The sequence below is a fragment of the Vanacampus margaritifer genome, chromosome 1, assembly GCF_051991255.1.
Source record: "Vanacampus margaritifer isolate UIUO_Vmar chromosome 1, RoL_Vmar_1.0, whole genome shotgun sequence".
Taxonomy (NCBI): domain Eukaryota; kingdom Metazoa; phylum Chordata; class Actinopteri; order Syngnathiformes; family Syngnathidae; genus Vanacampus; species Vanacampus margaritifer.
The window spans coordinates 23134469-23154694 of record NC_135432.1 but is presented as its reverse complement, the minus strand read 5'-3'; the positions used below and the strand labels follow the sequence as shown (position 1 = coordinate 23154694).

The 20226-nt window shown below is 37.6% G+C and overlaps 1 protein-coding gene across 5 annotated transcripts in view; it reads right to left on the bottom strand.

The window, feature by feature from the left end:
- LOC144063020 (diacylglycerol kinase zeta-like) overlaps positions 1 to 20226 on the bottom strand; it is a 73964-nt gene that overhangs the window by 1546 nt on the left and 52192 nt on the right. For all 5 annotated transcript variants that reach the window (XM_077584953.1, XM_077584943.1, XM_077584928.1 and 2 more), the window contains 11 exons: positions 17158 to 17224; positions 15195 to 15235; positions 14962 to 15104; positions 14669 to 14755; positions 8037 to 8099; positions 7871 to 7924; positions 6491 to 6540; positions 1558 to 1598; positions 1321 to 1441; positions 1206 to 1242; positions 771 to 870 (listed from right to left, as the gene is read on the bottom strand). In XM_077584953.1, the coding sequence (XP_077441079.1) occupies positions 771 to 870; positions 1206 to 1242; positions 1321 to 1441; positions 1558 to 1598; positions 6491 to 6540; positions 7871 to 7924; positions 8037 to 8099; positions 14669 to 14755; positions 14962 to 15104; positions 15195 to 15235; positions 17158 to 17224 (804 nt within the window). The remainder of the gene's footprint in view (positions 1 to 770; positions 871 to 1205; positions 1243 to 1320; positions 1442 to 1557; positions 1599 to 6490; positions 6541 to 7870; positions 7925 to 8036; positions 8100 to 14668; positions 14756 to 14961; positions 15105 to 15194; positions 15236 to 17157; positions 17225 to 20226) is intronic.

Sequence of the window (20226 nt, the reverse complement as noted above, 5' to 3'; positions counted from 1 at the left end):
AATATTCACACCCCCTTTTTAACTTTACCACCGCTTGTCATTTTACAACCACAAACCTTTATGCATTTTATAGGAAAAGAAGGTGCAATTTTTCTATGAATTGTTACAGTAGCAGTTGTTTGAAGATTTGCCAATACCTTAACATCGACCCATCTGGTCTTTCACATTAAACTGCATGTTTGCATGAAGCTAGCAACCTTACGTTGTAAGGTTTGGCTGAACATTTTAGTGTTAAACATACAAAGTATAATGTTTAATTGTGTCCTTATTTCTATATTAACTCATTCACTCCCAGCCATTTTCATTGAAGCAACCCCCTTCGCATCCGGCTGTTTTACTGGATTTTGACTGATTTTGCAAAGCCCACAGAATATTGTGTTTCATTGCTATAAACATTAGAGTCTCTTCTTTCATCAGGAAAAAATAATATTTGTATCTGTTTCCGTTTTGCAGCAATTAGCATTAGAATATAGCTTCATTTCCTCATTGTTCACAAACCTGTTGAAAACACTGGGGAAAAGAGCTTCTTGCAACATGGCCCTGGTTGAGCTCTTATACTCTGCTGCCACCTGTTGGCCGTTTTTTTTTGTAATAACTACCATTGCTTTCTGTATGCTCTAGCATAAAAAACAAAACAAAAAAAACATTTAAAAAATTAATACGTTTTTGGGACCATGGCAATATTTAAAATAGAACGTTTTTATACGTTTTTGGGAGCAAATTAGTTAAATAAAGTTCAGTGTATTATGATGCTGTTTTTCTCAAGCAACCTGCATGTCGGTTTTCATCAGCGAGGCTCCTGCTTCTACCAGATAATGGCAGATACTCCTGTGACACAGTGACGCAGCCCGATGAAGAACTGTTTCGCCGCTGTTGAAAAGCAGAAGCAGCATTAGATCCAAAGAAATACTGCTTTTGTCTTGGTGCCTGTTGATGTCTGTCCGTCTAGCTGTACAGTGGTACCTTAACTTATTGTCCCAACTTTTTGTCGCTACGAGTTGTCGCTTGGCCAGTTTTCTGCTTTTATTGGTATATTACACAATACAGTGCCATTTTTCTTCATTAAAAAAAAGAAGAAAATCAAATGATAAAATAAAACATAAATATATATGTATATATATATATTTATATCTGCAAGGTTCTACTGTCGAGACTGACCATATATTTGACACATTTAATAAGATTAAAGACAAACATGAACTCACTGTATGTGTTCCGTCATATCAATGAGTTCATTTGGAGCTGCAAAATCAAACAGATAGTAAATGAGTGTACTTCATGCGGTCATGTGACTCGACGGCGGCATATGATCACAGTTACCGTTGTCAAGGATGAAGCGGACCATCTCCTTGTTTCCCGCACTGACGGCATGGTGCAGCAGGCTGCAGCCTGATTGGTCAACACATGTGAGGTCACATCCTTTCTTATGCAGCTCCTGCAGCTGTTTCCACCCCATACAAAACAATGCATTTCATTGAGTTTCACAATAGAAAACAACCGATTTCAGTTCCAAAGAAGAACCATCAACATGATCAAATTTTACACAGAGAGACTCACCTTCTTCATATTGTTGGTCTTTACACACTGCATCAACAGCTCTGAAAAGACACCAAAGACTTACATTAAAAGACATTTCCAAACCCTGAGAAATCTGACCTTTAGTGTAAACAACAATGGAGTTATGATTAATTTACACAAATGCAATACCATAAAATAAAATAAAATAAAAAGAAATGTTGGTTTGCTTAAGCATCAAGTTGTTTTTTGGCATGTTTGATTTTTTCCTGGACCTTCCTTTTGCATGTAAACCTTTCCAACGCAAAGTTGCACTGGGGTGACATAATGACCTTGCTTACAGCACTGTCACGCAGTGCTGACACTAGTGCAAAAACAATACGTGGGGTGAGGGTTCTACTAATATTGGAGACCCCTAGAGCACCTCTGGTCTAATTAAAATAAGTCATCATGCCTGTCATATTGGTACAGGCACAACAGTTCACAGTTTCTGTGATAAAAAGGGAACTGGTGGAATACAAACACAAAGAGCGCTTTAAGGTAATAAAACGTTGTCCAACTACAGTTGAAGGGTATATCTAATTGAATTCAAAGTGGGAAAAAACAACATCACGGTTTGTCTGTGTATCGCTGAAGCAAAGCACTGAGATGAATGTTCATTAGGTTGACCTCAATCCTTGCTCTCACCGCCCCTCACTCTTAAAAGCCCAGACCTAATCCAGTTATGTGAGGCAGAGAAAGAGAGAGAGAGAGAGAGAGAGAGAAAAGGAGAGAGAGAGAGAGAGATGACAAAAAAAATCTTTAAGAGCTTTCGTGGCTGGAAGGCAAATCAAGATCAACACACATACAGTTGCAAAAAAAGAAAGAAAAAAGAACCCACTGGAATTGCCTGGATTGATTGGTCATAAATCGAACCTAATCTTCATTTAAATCACGATAACTAAAACAATAAAACTAAAAACTGTCTGCTTTAACTAATACCACACGCACTGTTACCATTTGTTTCCATGTTTTATTGGACACAAACATTCACAGTGCGAGGTAGAAATGTAATTGAACCTTGGTATTTAGTTAGTAGTTGAGCCCCGTCTGGCAGTAATAACCTCAAACAAAGCTTTTGTGTAATTGCAGGTGAGACCTGCACAACAGTCAAGAGGGATTTTGGACCATTACTCGTTATAAAAGTTTCTACAGCATCAGGGTTGAGAGCAAGCACCTTAGCTTTCCGAAGGCGGACTCATTAGACTGAAGTTCACAATCCCTTTCTTATTGATGTGAGGGAAGTGTGAAAACATTTGTCGGCGATAAGACTGATAGTGCATGAGGCTAATATAAAATAAATACAGTGCACCATAAGCTTAGCAGTGACGCGTGGTGAGGTTCATGGCTGGTGAAGTACTGATATTATAGTCAGATTTATGAGGCAAACAATGGTTCATTTGCCATTAAATTAACAGACAGTAAAAAATGATTCTTTGTCAGTAATTTACAAAGAGCATGATAGCCAATGCAATTTCTTATTTAAAAAGCTACATTAATTTCTGGACTACAAGGTGCACCTGACTATAAGCCGCGGCAGCTAAATTGGGGGAATACTCGTGTTTGTTACACAAATAAGTCACACCCGACTGTAAGCCGCAGGTGTTTTTAATGTTACCGCTACTTTAGTTTCCATAATGATGGCGCAAATTGTCTCGCTCTGTCTCTACTACTGTATTTGGGCTTGGTTTGTTCTGCCTGTCACTCTTGCGCTTTCTTTATAATGCGCCCCCTTGTGATCTGATGGATAAGCCACACCTTTGTATTAGCCGCAGGGTCGAATGCAAGTGAAAAAAGTAGCGGCTTGTAGTCCAGAAATTACTAAGCTCGTTATATGACTACATGTGCAAAAAAGTATTTTTTTATTTAGGCTTATAATGGGAAAAAAATTGAAGCTATTTTACTATAATGCTCACATAATTTAACTACAGTCTGTTCAACAAAAGATTGTCAGACACTGTTGTAGCTGACACAGTGAGTGCAAACTGGAGAAACTTTCTCCTCTGGTAGAGACTGAATTGAATCATTTTTGGCAAAAAGCTGTGACGCTGTCAGGGAGTTAGTTGTGCATTCATTCCCTCACCGTATGTAAGCTAAACAGTCCAATGAGATCAGCCTTTAGTCTGACAATGTCAAAGAGCAAACTTGCTACACAGAAAAATGGCACCAATGTGAGCTCTCATACAATACCTTCATTATACGCAGCTGTCACAGTACACAGTGTGGGGACAGAATGCTGTCTGCCTCACCTTGTTTTAGCTGTGGTTGGATGCAATCAGCAAAAGCTAAAAATCTAACATGCAAATATTAAACACATTAGCTTGAATATGTCAAATGTGAATGGATATTACAAGTGTCTGAAAGCATCATATTGGAGATGTGAAGAACAAACACACTCCAATAACCTGCTCTGGTAATAGTACAGTAATTTGACGAATAGATGTTACTATACTATTTCTGCTTTTTGTTAGGGATTGCGCAATCTGAGGTGAGGCTGGCTTCTTGCTGCCTCACTTCCCATCTTGCCCATGTATTTAAACCGGAAATGTGTAAATTTAGCAATTTTAACAATGAAATCATGGCCATTTTTCAATTAAAAAAAGAATAGAAAGCTGACAAGAGAACAAAAATGCTAAATAATTTTATGTAGGCATTATTTATTTATTTGTACTCTTCCACTGCAGGTGAGACATTGCCCTCCCTGACCACACATGCCTAAAAGCTTACTAACACTATTGTTTTCTTGTTGTTGCTTTTTGGGGCCAAAAATTAGAGCGCACATGATTGAAATGCTTTTTTAAGTTTTTTAATTTTTTGCAATTCTGAGGAACATTGGTTAGTAAACGTTAAAATTGTATACATTGTAGTACATTGAGTATCTGTAATTTAATTAAATCATGGAAATATAGCACAAGTCAAAACATTTTTAAAAATATTATAATATAAAAATATTATATTATTATTATATGAAAATTGGTGATCAAATTGTAGCTCTTTTAATGGTTATCATATTGAATCAAGAGGCAACAAGCGATTTACACCCGTATGACATAGTCACCTGGTTTTAGTTTTCCGCTTGCATAAGCATTATTTCTTCTTTATTTCCCTCATTATTTCCTACTTGTATGTATTTGATTATGTAATATAAGTAAAGTAACTTTTAAGTGCAGCACACTGACTTGCCTTTCATGCTTACTTGCCTAGTGGGGGGAGTAAGTCTGCAAAGATTTTCTGGAGCACTTATATTCTTACTTATACACTATACTTGTGTCTCAATAAGAAAAAGGCCAATAAGTGTATCAAAGGCTAGGTAAGTACATAGAAGAGAACAAAAGAGCAGTATGCAGTGCTTACACAAACCACTTTTCATTTGACCTTCCTCACTGCAGCTTTGTATTGGGATGCTCAGTGTGTGTGTGTGTGTGGTTGAACTGAGCCTTACTGTATATTGACTGAAACACACTAAAATAAGCTTAACATAAGCATGACATTTGAAGACTGTTGTAACCGTATATTTAATTAAATTTACGGTAATTTGTGTCTTGGGTGACAGAGACAGAATATAGTTACTGTGATTAATGCATACTGCGTTGTATGTTGTTGCTCCATGTGTGTGTGTTTGGTTAGGGTTTCTGGGCAGTTAGGTTTATGTGACTTTTCACATTATGAGAGCATTAGGCTTTTATTTTGATGAAATTATACACGTTGACGGAACATTTCGGTTTAAAAATGCAATGTTTAATTCTCTTTCATGCACCAGCTTTAAAGTAAACTTCAACTCGACAAATAAACAGTTTAAAGTAAGCACACTTCACATCTTATTTGGAGAATTGTAAGTCAGTATCTTCATTTTCTCAAACTGATGTTTATAATATTACCCCATTTTTTGACAGTGAAAGAGTGAGAACAAGATCTAAGGAATATTTAGAAAGTGTGTGTGTGTGTGTGTGTGTGTGTGCGTGTGTGTGTGTGTGTGTGTGTGTATAGCATAGCAAAAATTATGTGGGCTCTACATTGTGGATTTTCACCTATTGCAGGTGGTTCTGGAACATATCCCACAAGATAAACGAGGAATAGAAGATCTGTGCCTAAGCACGCACACAAGCACATGCTCACATACACACAAACACTCACACGTCACATGCTCCACTGAACTATTCCGTTTGATGCAACCTACCTGACCTTATGGGATCTGTCAGTGTGTGTCAAAAACTAGCAAACATGAGAACGTTCAAAAAGACAATGTGCGCTGAATAGCAATAGTTCAACAGTGGAAGGGCTTTTCATAATCACAATTGAGCTTACCTGAAGCTTTAATTTGCTTATATAAGAACTTGGATTAATTGGCGTTTTAGAAACTGAAAGTGGATTACAGAAACCCCTTGAAATCATAATAATAAGTCCCCTACTATTATCCGATTGGATGTTCCCTGGTTGTCTGACAATATCTTGACGTGATTTTTGCATCATTGATTTTCTGCCCGTAAGCTTGTAGAAAGAGTACCATATTAAGACAAAAAAAAAAAACTTGAGCAGAGCCCAAAAGTGTCTTCATTAAAAAAAAATCTAATTAAAATAAACCCTGAAATGAAACACAAGGAAGACCTTAATTGGCAGAATAAAAAATGTAAGGATTAGCTCACAAGAATTTGATATACAAGCTACTCAGTGATAGAAAAACTGCGGCAGTTGAGGATGTGTACAGTAATCATGCAGGGCAGGCTACTTTACAGTACAGCAACCAGCAAAACAAATTGCATGCAATGTGAGAGAAAACAGTGGATAAGAGAGGGGAATCTCGTCACAAAACCTCTTTTGCTTTTTTACCCGCTCTGAGACGCACAAGCTTGTCAAGACTGCCAAAATGCATGTCATGTGCAACATAAATGAACCACAATTGTGTTAGTGTGTGTATCTGCGTGCACGTGTGCAGTACCTTTCTCTTCTTCTCCTCCTGCATCACTTGACTTTTGACCCGTTTCATGTCTGGAGAGAGACCATCACAAATAAACATATGTACGTGCGTCACGGTCTATGCTTGTTCCCTGCATTTACACCATCAAAATCAATATGCATCCTCACAAAGAAAAACCCTGGAGGTTGATGAAATCAATTGAAAGCGTAGAATCCAACACTAACATGCAGCACTCGACCTATCATATGCTGCTGTATTGCTCAAATTCAAGACGTGATTTTCAATTAAACATTCTAGTGTACACAAAGCATTTTTATATACAGTATTGTACATATTTGAGTTGATGCACCTTTTTCATGGTAACATTTAAGCACATCACATAATATGGTAGCAGCCGCAAAATGAGTGTTGAAGCCTACAGAAAAAAAATCTGTCTGAGAATTTACAGTGTGGCCGCCGTGGCTCAGGGTGAAAGTCGGCTGTTCGATCCCCGCTCTCCCCAAGTCATGTGTCGTTGAGTCCTTGGGCAAGGCACTTCCCACACATTATCTCCAGTGCTACTCACACATGTGTATGAATAGCGTGAATGTGCGGTGTTGGTTGGAGGGGCCGTAGGCGCATACTGGCAGCCACGCTTCTGTCAGCCTGCCCCAGGGCATCTGTGGCTACTTAAGTAGTTTACCACCACCATAGTGTGAATGTGTGAGTGCATGAATAATGTATCCATTCCATTGTAAAGCGTCTCTGAGTGTCAAGAAAAGCGCTATATAAATCTGATGCATAATTGTTATTATTATTATTCGAAAGACAACTAAAGCAATGGGAGATCCTGTATCATGTGATGTCAGCAGCAAAAATAAGGGAATTTTCCAGATTGTCTCATTGTTTGGAGAGAAAAACATTCAGATGCACTTCTTAACTCTTACATACTGTTTATTTGCCATGCAGACATATGTAGTATGCTCTGGTTCAATTATGACCCGAGCCAAGAAAATCCTCGTAAAAATTGTCTATATCAAATTATGAACTACAGAGCTTTTCAAAGTCTTATAATGGTCTGTCTGACATGATTAGAAGTGACTTTTGCCTTTTCCCTGATGATAATAAATTAATTGATGGATTAATAATTCATCAATGCTGCAAACAAAAGACAAAGTTATGTTTAAACCACTTATTTCTGGATAAAAACATCTACTATCAAACAATATGATGAAAAAACATATATTATAACAGCAGTGAGAAAGGTGCAGAATGTAAGCAGGCGATATTAAGTACAGCTTCTCCTGCATTTTCCCCTTCATACTTAAAAGGTAACCGTTTTGTCAGGTATAGTTGCTATTTGAAGTGAAATACATTGATTCTGAGCACTTTATCCAAAAGTCAAACAGTGGGAGTACTGACCTCATTACTGGCTTAAGCTCATCATGAGTGAAGGAGCGCTGGATGCAACCTTGTCTGTAACTCACAAAGCAGTACCAGCATAAGACAAAAGAATATTTAAAAAAAAAAAAAGGTGAAGTAGATGTGGAGTCAGCGTTTATGTAATGTTATGCAATTGCTGACTAACCTTCGTAGTTTTCTAAACTCAGGTGTTGGACTCAGTGCTGAGGCAGAGCTGTCACTGTTCATCCTAAAAGACAGCACACGGTGTGCTTGAATGGACCGGGTCCGCATACACGTTAAATAAAGTATTGTGACACGCTGCCATTACAGAAAACAACAATGGAAGTAACTTTTCTGATCTGGTTCATCCTTCTTGACTTGATTCGTACATTTTTTTTCTTTCCTAGACAGTGCCCATAGAATGGCCTCAAAAGAGGGGAATACATGAGCAATTTCCAACAATCATGACTAACTTCCAAAAATCAGCACAATTAAACAATTGCTCTTTAAGGTCCAATCGTATTTAATTTAATATTGAAATGACTGGTCCTTAATAAACATTCAATTAACATCCTACCGCCTATCCTGTTCAGGGTGAAAGCTAAGCTGGAGCCTATCGAGGTGACTTTAGTTGAGAGACAAGGTACACCCTGGACTGGTCACCAGGTCAATCACAGTGTCATTAAAGACAAACTACCATTCACACACATACTCAACAATTTTTTGGAGAACTCATTGAATGTTTTGGAGATGTGGGAGGGGACGAGAGTACTCAAGAGAAAACCCAAGCGAGAATGGGAGGGGGGAAACTCCATGCAGAACGGTCCGAGCCTAGATATGAACCCTGATGCTTTACAGCTGTAAGGCAGAAATGCTACCCACATGCCCTATAGGTGGTGGATCAGCTTACATTTAGCCTGGATCCACAAAACAGCCACTGATTTTGCATCATTTTCTGTTGTGAGCGCAGTGAACTGGATGCACTAAGGAACACCAGACATGACATGGGGAGATTTTTTGTTTTGTTTTAAATTGTGACCACAACACTGACATACAGTAGTCCCTCGTTCATTGTGGGGGTTACGTTCTCGAAACCCCCACAACAGACAAAAATCTGCTAAGTAGTGACCACATATTTATTTTATTATTATTTATATAAATTTTTTTTAGAGCTTAATGCTAATACAAATATGCATGCGAGGCCTATTTTTGCGCCCTTAGGTTTGACATCCTCACATTCTACACTGTAGAATTTGTGTCTTTGTATGTTTGTGGCTTTTAAAGGCTTTTAGGGCCGGTGGATATGATCTTGGTTCTCTCAAAAAGTTCTCACCTAACCCCAAGGTGATTTATAAATTGATTAGAGTTGGTTCTACACAGCAGTTTTTAGCGACAGTGCACAACGTGAAATGATTTACTGAACGTTCACAGTGCCTAAAGGATGTGTAAATACATTCATGTCCCAAGCAAAGGACACGGCAGAAGACAAGTTTTAAAGTTGTTAACCAGAAAGGCAAGAACGTTAAGCTTTAGCTCTCAATTTGAAAAAAGGATTAAGTCCCAGTACTGTGTCACATTGATAGAACTAGGTTGCAGAGGCTATAAAATAGTATGGTTCAGTAGAGCAGGACCGAGATTCATAAAATCTGTCAGGATTCTCTACAAACTGTATGAACTTGCTGGACAGCAACAACTCTTAAGGGACGATGTTGAGCTTCTGACACATTTTTATAATGTCATATCGAAAAAATAAAAAAAATAAAAATAATGTTTCCTCTATAAATGGACATTTTACAATTACTGAATTTGTCAAATTGTTAAAGAGCAATTGAATACTGAACAAGAATAATTGACCAATTCAGACTGCAGTAATAAAGCTCAATCCAACTAGATCACAGGTGTCACGTTGTTCAACTTTAATGCCACTTTAAATATTCCAATAGACAGAGGTGCAAGGCTTTCGGTTGGAAGTCTCCTCGAGTAACGGACAGAAAGATAACGCTTTGGGAAGTGTTATTGTTATAAGACAGAATTTGAATATAATTACATATTATTTATACTGCATATAGGAAAAAAGTAAACTAATATACCCCTATTCAAACTCCAGGTTTTTGTAGGAAAAAATAAATAAGACCATCACAGATACTTCAAAACTTTACTACTATTAAATTGATCTATAAACTGTAGAAGTGAAGTGGAAAAATGAAATATTTAAGGGATAGAAAGTTAAAATAAATGACTGAGACAATGTGTTTGCACAAGTGTGTACAGTACACCCTCTGATAATCAGGCTGTGAGCAATCACATTTAAACATTCATGTAAAACGGGAGTCAGCACACATCTGCCTTCATGCTAATCATCCCCAAATAAAGTTCAACTGATTTTAAGAGTCTTTGCTGACAGTTTTGCAGTCACATCTTACAACATAGGCCATGGTCCACAGAGAGCTTCTATAACATCAGAGGGATCTCATTGTTCAGTCAGGAAGGAGTACAAAAGAATTTCAAAGTCATTAAATATAGCATGGAGCAGTGATGGAAGTCATCATCAAGTGAAGAAACTACAGTATGGTACAAAAGTGACATTGCCAAGAACTGGACGTCCTTCCAAAATTGATGATAAGACAAGAAGAAAACTGGTCAGGGAGGTTGCCAGGAGGTCGAGAGCAATATAGGAGTTGCCAACATTTTTTCAATTAAGATGCAAAGGTGGTTGAAAATATTTTGTAATGACTTATCTTTGTCTCATGTATAGATAGTATACAGTTTTCACAAAATCATGGCGTTTGAACATGGTTGTGTAGACTTTTTATATTCACTGCAGACTTTTGTATGATCGCTGAAAAGAGAAAAAAAATTGATATTTTTATTTGGCCTTTCTAAAGATGTTTTTTGCTATTGAGTTGTGCAGGTTATAAGTCACACAAGTAATGGATTTTTTTATTTTATTATTTATCTATGTCTTGTTTATATCACAAAAACCTGGCATTTGAACAGGGGTATGTGGACTTTAGAGCCACTGTTTACACTGACCATTGTGACCAACCTCAACATTACGACTATTTGCACAATCAATTGATTTCAACCACAAGAAATGGAGTAACTCTCTGACAGTGACCATCAAACCTGAACATTATAGTAGCTGCCTCAGTGTTGACCTTTATTTAAAAGAAAGAACACAATTTCATCCAATTTTTCAAACATGTTTAAATATACAGTATGTGTTGATTAATGATACAAAATGATTAGGTGGTTGGCCTATAGAGAGGGTTTGTTTTTATCATGAATCCAACTGGGCTTCTCAACCCACCAAAAAATAAATAAAAAGCACAGCACGCATCATGATTCAGGAATAGACCGAATGTAATGTTGACGTGGAAGAATTTATACAGTAACTCCGCTTGAAAGGGTTAAATCTTAACTACCTCATTAGCTACACCACAGGCAAAAAAAAAAGTGGCAAACACTGCACGCCTCCGCAGACACGGTTTTGTACATCTATAACTATTCACTTACCGGTACTGTTTTCTAGTCATTCTTTTTTCATCTCTTGGTTATATTAACATTTCATTTCCTATGCCTAATTAAGCAGAAGGTGAAGAAATACTCTTCCCCTCCATAAGTTATGCACATAAGTTGGTTAAGTAAAACAACTTAAAAGGGAGCCAGATGAGATATAGCGTACATTTCTTCACATATTTTCCTGTGAGTGTCTTGAAATCATTCAGCTGCAACTGCAAGGTAAGAGGCAGTTTTTGGTGGTTGAAAAGTCGGATGAAAGAAAGAAGTTACTTAAAAAGGCTCGTCAGCAGGAAGTACGAGGGATGCCCAATTATCACTGCTTCCAATAATGAGAGGAACATATCCGAATGCCATTTTTTTAAAATTTATAAATAATGATACAGCCTCATTAAATAAGATGTACTAGTCCCCTCAAACTATGTCCAATATATGTCAAAAAGTCAAAACTAATAACATTTGACTTCTTTCTACTAAAGTCAATTGTCCAGATTTTTGCACTTGTGGAGGGTTTGTTTGAACATGTAAACATTTCCACCCTAATGACAAATTTGAAGGGAAAAAAAATGTTTTTGCGTGTAGGTGTTTGTCAGAGAGACAGAGAGAGAAACCAGGTGATGGAGAGAAGCTAAGAGAGGGATGTAATTATCGTGGGAGGGATATCGTTCACCTCTGGCCGAGCGTGGGCAAACTGCTACGCTGCTTGTCTGTTTGTGTGCGTATGTTGTGCGTGTGTGCGTGCACAGGCATCGAAACGGTAAAACGATGTGATTCAAGAGCTCTGCCATGCATTTCATTTCTCTCTCTCCATCGAACTTTTTTTTTCGAATTACCATTTCAATCTCCCTCTCTCTCTCTCCAAAGTGCACAAATGCCTCTCGGACGAGTCATCTCTGCACCTCATCCGCCCACTTGATCCACTCAGGATTGCAAATCAGACTGCCAACACAAACATGCATACACACTCGCACACGGATTAGCCAATATATTCCGCTGTTAGGATCACAATATTGTGTTGTCCTATATGTCAACTTCTCAGATCGTAGCAATTACTGAGCATCCTGCCAAGTTGCTACCTGGGAATTGGTATGTTATGCTGGATCAGCGTAATGTCCTCACTCTTCATTTTATAGTACGTTACTGTAATTACATTTTTACAATCTGGATTGTCTATTTATGGTAATATGTACACTACAAGCTACAAATTATCCTATGAACATAAACAAATTGAACGGTTTAGTAGTCCAAGTAGAAAATGTAGATAAAAGGAGCTATATTGATGGCTCCTTTCATACCTTTTCTTCTACTTCTAAAAAAAAGTTGTTGCCAGAGGCCGATACTGATTCTGATTCAGAAAAAAAATACGGATTACCGATTAATCGGCTGATTAATTAATTTATTAACACAACCATGAATGCATCCATAATGTATTTTTGGAGGAGAAAAAGAATCCAGAGTAGCAATCTGTCATAATTCCCTCTCTTTTACTTTCTTTTTTTTCGTTAACAGCAAAGCACTCTCACCCCCATGCTGTTACACCTGAGTATTGCATTTGAACAATTTTACCACCCAAAAAATGGTCACCCTCTTATGCAGTACTGCAGGACAAATCATATCAGTGTAACGTTATGTACTGCGAGGCCCATTGCATTGCACTCAATCATTACAAAGCTATGTCAGCAAATTCCCAACTACTTTCCTCAAAAGAGTCTAGATAAAGTAATTTCATTCGAGTTGGACATGCTGTTTTTATTCTCAGTCAAAAGTTGATCAGTTCTAAAATATTGGGAGTAAGTAAGCAAGTAAAATCCCACATTTGAAACAAACAAACCAACATGGAGTGTGACTCTTCTAAAGCCATTCATTTAATTACACGTTGACATGACATGGAGGACTCACTGTAAGACCAACAGGCTTTTTTTTCTTCTCCGGTACAATTATCTTTGTGTTGATTAATGTAACGTATGTACCACAGCAAAATACAAACAGCAAATAAATAAACTACAAATAATATCTACTGACTGATGTATGTCAGTTAGATGTGGCTGCCTTTATGCATGCATGTTTCTCAATGCAGTTGCATTTTATGTGGAGGCAGAGCAAGCTTAAAACCATGAATGCACATGCACGCACACAGACACATTCGAATTTCATTTAGCTGTTTCACCGACAGAAAAGGAGAAAATGTAAATAAACACTAATATTCATGAGTAAAGTATACTCCTACACGGAAATAGTGCATGCATACACCCATGCACAGACACGAAAAGGGCTGAGAATCATTCTTGCCTACTTCACGCAGGCTTTGCCATCTAACATGCTCGACAATCCCAACAGCCCTATTCACAGTGAGCCAGCCAATCTCATCCCACAGCACCTACTACACTACTGTATGTTCTCTGTGTGGATGTCATCATGTAACTCATTTCGAAAACCTCCAATATGCTTCCTGCTAGAGGCTTGTGTGTTCAATGTGACTATTTATGCATGTACATATTTAAGCTTTTAAAACAGCACATATTTTACAATGTATGGGCAAAAGTAAGTGGAAACTTTTTGCAATTGCATCAACAGCAACGGAAAATGGAGCCATAGAGTGTAGAAAAACGTTATTTTGGTCATCTCATTCATTTGCTAAAACCGAGTTTTGCTTCAGCCCAAAGGTGTTTGATAAGGTGGATAAGACTCTTACTCATCTGTTACCCTACTGAAAACCATAACAATCCAAAATAAACAGATGGATGATCAGTCACGGATTTTCAACTATTTTACGAATATAAAAACTAGGAATGTTCTACACCTATACTTTTTTTCAGACCAATACCAGTACGAGTACTCAACTAGTCACAAAACCAATACTAATTACCAATACCACTAGTACATTTCCTGGAAAAAAAAACAGAATTTAATTTTAAAGAAAGACCTATAAATCACCATTAAAGCATTTTTCCTTAAAATTGCATGAAATTAATGGCAATTTTCTTTTAATTTAGTTTAATTCTTCTACTTTGATTTCTAGTTCCTGATCGTATAAACGACCACAAGATGGCGGCTGATATTGTGTGTTGTGAGTACCGATACCTTGAAATAAGGCCTGGTATCGTATCAACCCAATACAATACCTGGTATATGCACACGCCCATCCCTAGTAAAAACATTCTAGAAATATTACTGGCCTAAAACAGTAAAGGACATTTTAAACTTCACACTTAAACATGAAGAAGTAAGGGTACACTGTATGTGTTGATTTCTAAATGAACTTGCAAAGTTGAATTGGAGATGGAAGTACGTCCTTACTTGTCAGAAGATGGTGACGTAGGAGAAAGACAGGCAGCCACAGGGAAGAAAAACACATCATCGGGGTTCTGATTTAAGCTGCTTTCCCTAAAGATGGCCAATAAAATCAAAACAAAACAAAGGTTTAGACCCAGGGTGGCTATGAGAAACAATTAAAAAAACACATCTCATTGCAAAAAGCTACAAGCTATAAATACTTGGAAATTGGAAATTGGCTCTCAGTATTATATGACATCACTGCAATTAATATGGGACGGGTCAAGGCTGACATAAGCGGTGGTGTTCTGACCTACCCATTGTTGGCCAAGCTGGAAGAAGGATGAACCAGATCAGGCATGGCGGTTGGAGAGGTGCCGACTGTCATTGTTAGAATCAGTTCTGGGTCCAGGATAAAGAGTTCCTCGTGGGAGATTTCTGACACATAGTTGAGATGTTCCTGAAGAAACAATTGGTATTTAATGCAGGGAAACAAGGCTCTCGCCACGTTGCAGTACATCACCAAACCCTCAAAGGAGATCAAACTTACCTGGGCTCTGTCTATCCTGTAAAAACGATCAGCTGTTGTGGCTGTGAAGGTAAATACAGAGTTTTAAAGTAGAACTTGTTGCAAGGACTAGAAATAAAAAGTATTCTCTTTATATTAAAAGTCTTTTCACTGAACTCTAAGGTTGTTCCTCCACCAGTGCTGCAATTAAAGATGAGGTGGTATTGTGTAGCTATTTGCATTTTATAAGGAACATTAACCTTCGCCCGAGAGAAAACGACAACACTAAATGCTGTATACGTCTCATTCCCTTTGCTCATTTATTGAGATAAATAATCTTTCTGGTTTCCGAGGTTTACAGTATTACCTCCCATCAGAGATGCATGGAAATCAGGTGTGTTAGAACTTAAAATACCCTCAGAGATGGAAAAGTACCGGAATTTATGATATAAAACAGAGTGAGGCAGGTTTTATTGAGTAAGGTTTCCTTTCCGTGTACAGTATTTATTTTTACTCCACAGAATAACAATGTCACTGAATCTCATTTCGTCTGTTGCGCTCACATCTTTTCCAATGTTTCCATCTTGATTGCATCTTTTTTGGGCTCAAATTCCACAAGGATTCTCTGAGCTTGTTAGGCATTCCTAATATGTTTAATGCCTAGATGTATTTTTCTTCTATACAAAGCCATCCACAAATTTGATTAATGTTTATCACTGGCAAATATGATTTGCTGTAGTTATTTGGGGGGAGTTGAGTCACAGTTCACTTTACCAATATATAGTATGGATGTAATAGCTTTTAACCACCAACATGTTTTCTATATACCACTTGTCCTCATTAGGGTTATGGTTAAACTCACATAGCCAATTTAAATTTTTGGATCTGGAAGGAAATTGTTCGAAAATCCACAAGGGAAACATGCAAACCCTTATACCACCATGATGCCAAGTTTTAAACAATCATACATCCATCTTTTGTGCAGCCAGCTTATCCTCATTAGTGTTGCAGGTGAGCTGGAGCCTATCCTAGCTGACTTGGAGCGAGCAGTTGGGTACACCATGGACTGCTTGCCAGCCAATCGCAGGGCATATATAGACAAACAAATATTCACACACATCCATACATAATATCAATTTAGATTATTCAATAAACCTAACATGCATGTTTTTGGAATGTGGGAGGAAGCCAGTGTAGCCGCAGAAAACCAACGCAAGCACGGGCACAACATGCAAATTACACCGTGCTGCCGGTTTTAAAGAAGTAACCCCCAAACTGTAATAATGACTACTTTGACAGAAGTCCAATATGTTTGACAATGTTATGCATGCCAGCAGTGTTTATCAGTATCAGGAGGCACAAGTTTCCCAGAAGCCCATGTTGGCAGATAAAGCAAAAGCTGTTAACAAGTGAAAATAATGAACTGTGTGGGCTGTCTCTAGGGCAGCCATCTGAGAGGCTGAAAGCATGAAACTTATAGTAATTTAAGCAAAGTTGAGCTGCAAAGTTCTATCAGCCCCCAGGCGAGCTTTTGAAAACAATATGTACTAATTCAAAAATGCTGTTTAAAATCTTTACAATTGTGTCCTTTTTTTTCATCCTTTCATCTTCAGGGCCAGATTAGGATATACTGACAGCCATTTTGCACAAGTCAGTGTGAGGACATGTTAATCTTCATGTATATGCTCTCATACTGTATATATCGCTGGCATTGGACCAAAACTTTCTACCTTCAAAATTGTCACTTTTTAGGTTAGGGTTAGGGTTTGTCAACCGCTAACATTGTATCAAAGAGAACAAGCCATTTTCAAGACTTTATATTGGTCAATAATTCATAAAAATGACACCCACACGTCTAGTAGACTGACCAAAAGTAAAGATAAAAATATATATATATGAAATTTGCTCAATTCTGACTTAAGGGTTTCAGCCTACTACCATTGATATTATTAATGAAATAATTCCTACTCTTAATGGAAAAAGATTGAAGGGTGATGACACTTACAATCAAGGAAACACCACTTTGGCGACAATCGATGTGAGGAAAGATTCTTCGTCTTGGCACCTTCCTCCTAAACACAAAATGGATGGTTTAAAGTTTTTAAGTAAGAGAATCTGAGGCTGAAAAATGAGAATAGAAAACACATGACTTTGTAGCAACATGCTTAAACATAAAACAGATTAAACAGATGGTCATATATATATTTTGCCTCTCTGTTAATGCAGTAAGATTAAGCAACATTCTTGAAATTCCACCATGTACTTTATATTTATTTAATTCCTTACTCAATATACTGCTCAGTCTAAAATATAAATATGGAAAGGGTATTTCAAATCCAATTAACCTTCTGTTTCTAGCGGTCTCCAAATGGTAGAACACACAGAACACTCTCACCCATTTCCTCTGCTACTAATTTGGTCTTAGACTTCATGTTACAAGCCTTGTGTGATGTATTTAGAGACATTTACATTAACATGGTCTCCTGCCTCCATACTACTACTACCTCCTCTGATCCTGAGCCCTCACATGAAAGACTTGCTACAGAAAGCTACAGAACACATTCTGGAGTTCTTCTGTGTTTATTCAGTTTGTTGACCAATAACTGAGACACCAGATTGACCAGATAAACATCAATATTTCAGATCTTGTCTAAGGGTTGTTTTTGCCCCTCAAATCTGTACAAAAACGGGCTTCCCTGAATGTGTGTTTAGTTTTTCTTCTCAATAAGACCAAACAATATGCCAAAATCAACATTGAGTTGCATGTTATTAATATAACTACCAAACCAGGAATAGTATACAAAACAGTCAAGGCCCATTTAAATGCACATTGCCTACTGTTACTGTTATACTCTCGATAGACCTACTTTGAACCACCAACAAACACTTACTCTGAAAAAGTAGAAAACATTGCTACTTCATTGATTGTCAAGCAATAAAGAAATTTCCCCATACTAACACCAGTGATTTAGATGTCACGATGCCAATAGGAAACCAATTCATGCAGCATTTTTTTTACGTTTGGGGGTAGGGACCCAAATGCAGGATTCAAGGCGGCGAGGCCGGCTTGCAAAAGGGATTTCTTTTCAAGAGAACAACCAAAAGGCAAACGAGGAACGTGGTAAAACGTCTCAATTAACAAAAGACCAAAAAGTAGATGCAAAGTAACAAACAAAACACACGGGCAAGGACAGGACGACTGACATAGACTCTGTGACACTGTGAGGGTGCTGATTGGAAGACACAAGGGGACCGGTATGACGAGCACAATGACAAGGAGACATGACAATGAAAAACAAAACAAACTAAACACATATCATGACAAAGGACAAAGCAACAAAATTAACCAAACCTAAACCATAACAATTTTTAATGCCACCATCTGCACATACCAGAAGCCACCACTGGCAAGAAAGTGTCTTCGGAGGGGTCAAAGGCCATGTCCCCAATGAGGGACTTTTCCAGGAGGTTTACAAAAGAGATGCTCGAGTCATCTCAAATAGCTTTTCCACTCTCTAGGGTTTGAATAAAGCTGCCACGAAAACAAGTTTGGTTTTCTTTAATTTTAGTCTTGTAAAAAAATCTATCAATTCAGTGCCACGGCAATATGCAAATGATTCTGACACAGACGACCGTTCATCTAGGAGAGAGGAGGGGGCATCATTTTACTTGCACATACTGACAAACTTTACTTCAAGAACACTTGCTGACAATACGAAACGTCCTGAAAGGGTACAAAGACTGCTACATAAAACGTCATTAATGAACACACAGAGGAAAACAACACAAATGTGGATGAAGTGAGTAGAAAAGTACTGACACACTAATGTGGTGCAGACAACACACTATATGGATAATTACACAATTTTAGCATTTCTGTTTCAGCTTCCAATTTTCGGGCAGAGCTTGGGGAAGGCCCTTGTCTTTCTTGCATGACTCTTCCCAAGTGCACAAAGCAAGGTCAATAAAAGCCTTATTGGATGAACTGGTGCAGAAGAACTTAACTGGCCATAGCCAAGACACAGAATAACCTTGAACAACACCACTGGTCATTAGTCAGTGAATGGCCAAAGCTTTTCAGACACTTGAAATTCTTACCCAAAAAAAAAAAATCCTAGCAAGTAGTCATAAAGTGAGAAAGGAGGCATCTTTTTAATTTACAATATGATATACATATATATATATATATATTTCACTGTGCATAAAGAGAATGCAATCTTGGAATAATGTTAATCACTGTTATTAATTGCTATGTAACTATTTTAGCTGTTCCAAACATTTTTGCACTTGGAAGCCAAATTGGGAGGGACAATTGTTCCGTAAAAGTCCAGCTGGAAAAGTTGGACAGTTTTCATGGAAACTACAAACGTATGGTTTCTTTCAACTGTGCGTGTTGTGGGTTTATAGTGATAGTTTTCTTGGCATCGATACATCACAGCTGGTTAAACATCTCTTAAAAAAATATAAATAAAATCCAGCCAGTGTATCTAACCAGGCAGAAAAATTTGCAATTTTGTGCTTTGTTCTGATTCAAAGAAGCAAATTAAGTGTGAACACTGTCTATTACACATGCAGCCAACTTCTGTGTACTGTCTTGAACCAAGGCCAACCAGCTGTTGACACCCTGCCTTAGTTCCTTTATTTATTATTATTATTATTATTATTATTATTATTATTATTATTATTATTATTATTATTATTACAGCCGGAGACTGGTTTAGAAGATAGACATTATGGTCACCGGTAGTTCAAAGGAAGCTGAAATTAAACTGTGCTTGTATGAATCTCTGACAAAACTGTCAATCCGAACTGTGAAACGCAGACGCGAAACTGAGAAGTGTACTCTATGCACGCATAGAACTGCTGAATGTTGAGGATGTGGCAGACAGTGGAAATGTATTCTTCAGGTTTCCCATGGTGGGACAGTCACAGAATAAATACGAATCAACAGAAAATGTTGAAAGTTTTACAAAAACAAAATAATTTACAAAAATCTTTTTCAAACATAAATGGGATGTTCGTTATGTTCAATTGAGAAATGAAGTCAAAGTGATATTCAATTAATTATTCCAAA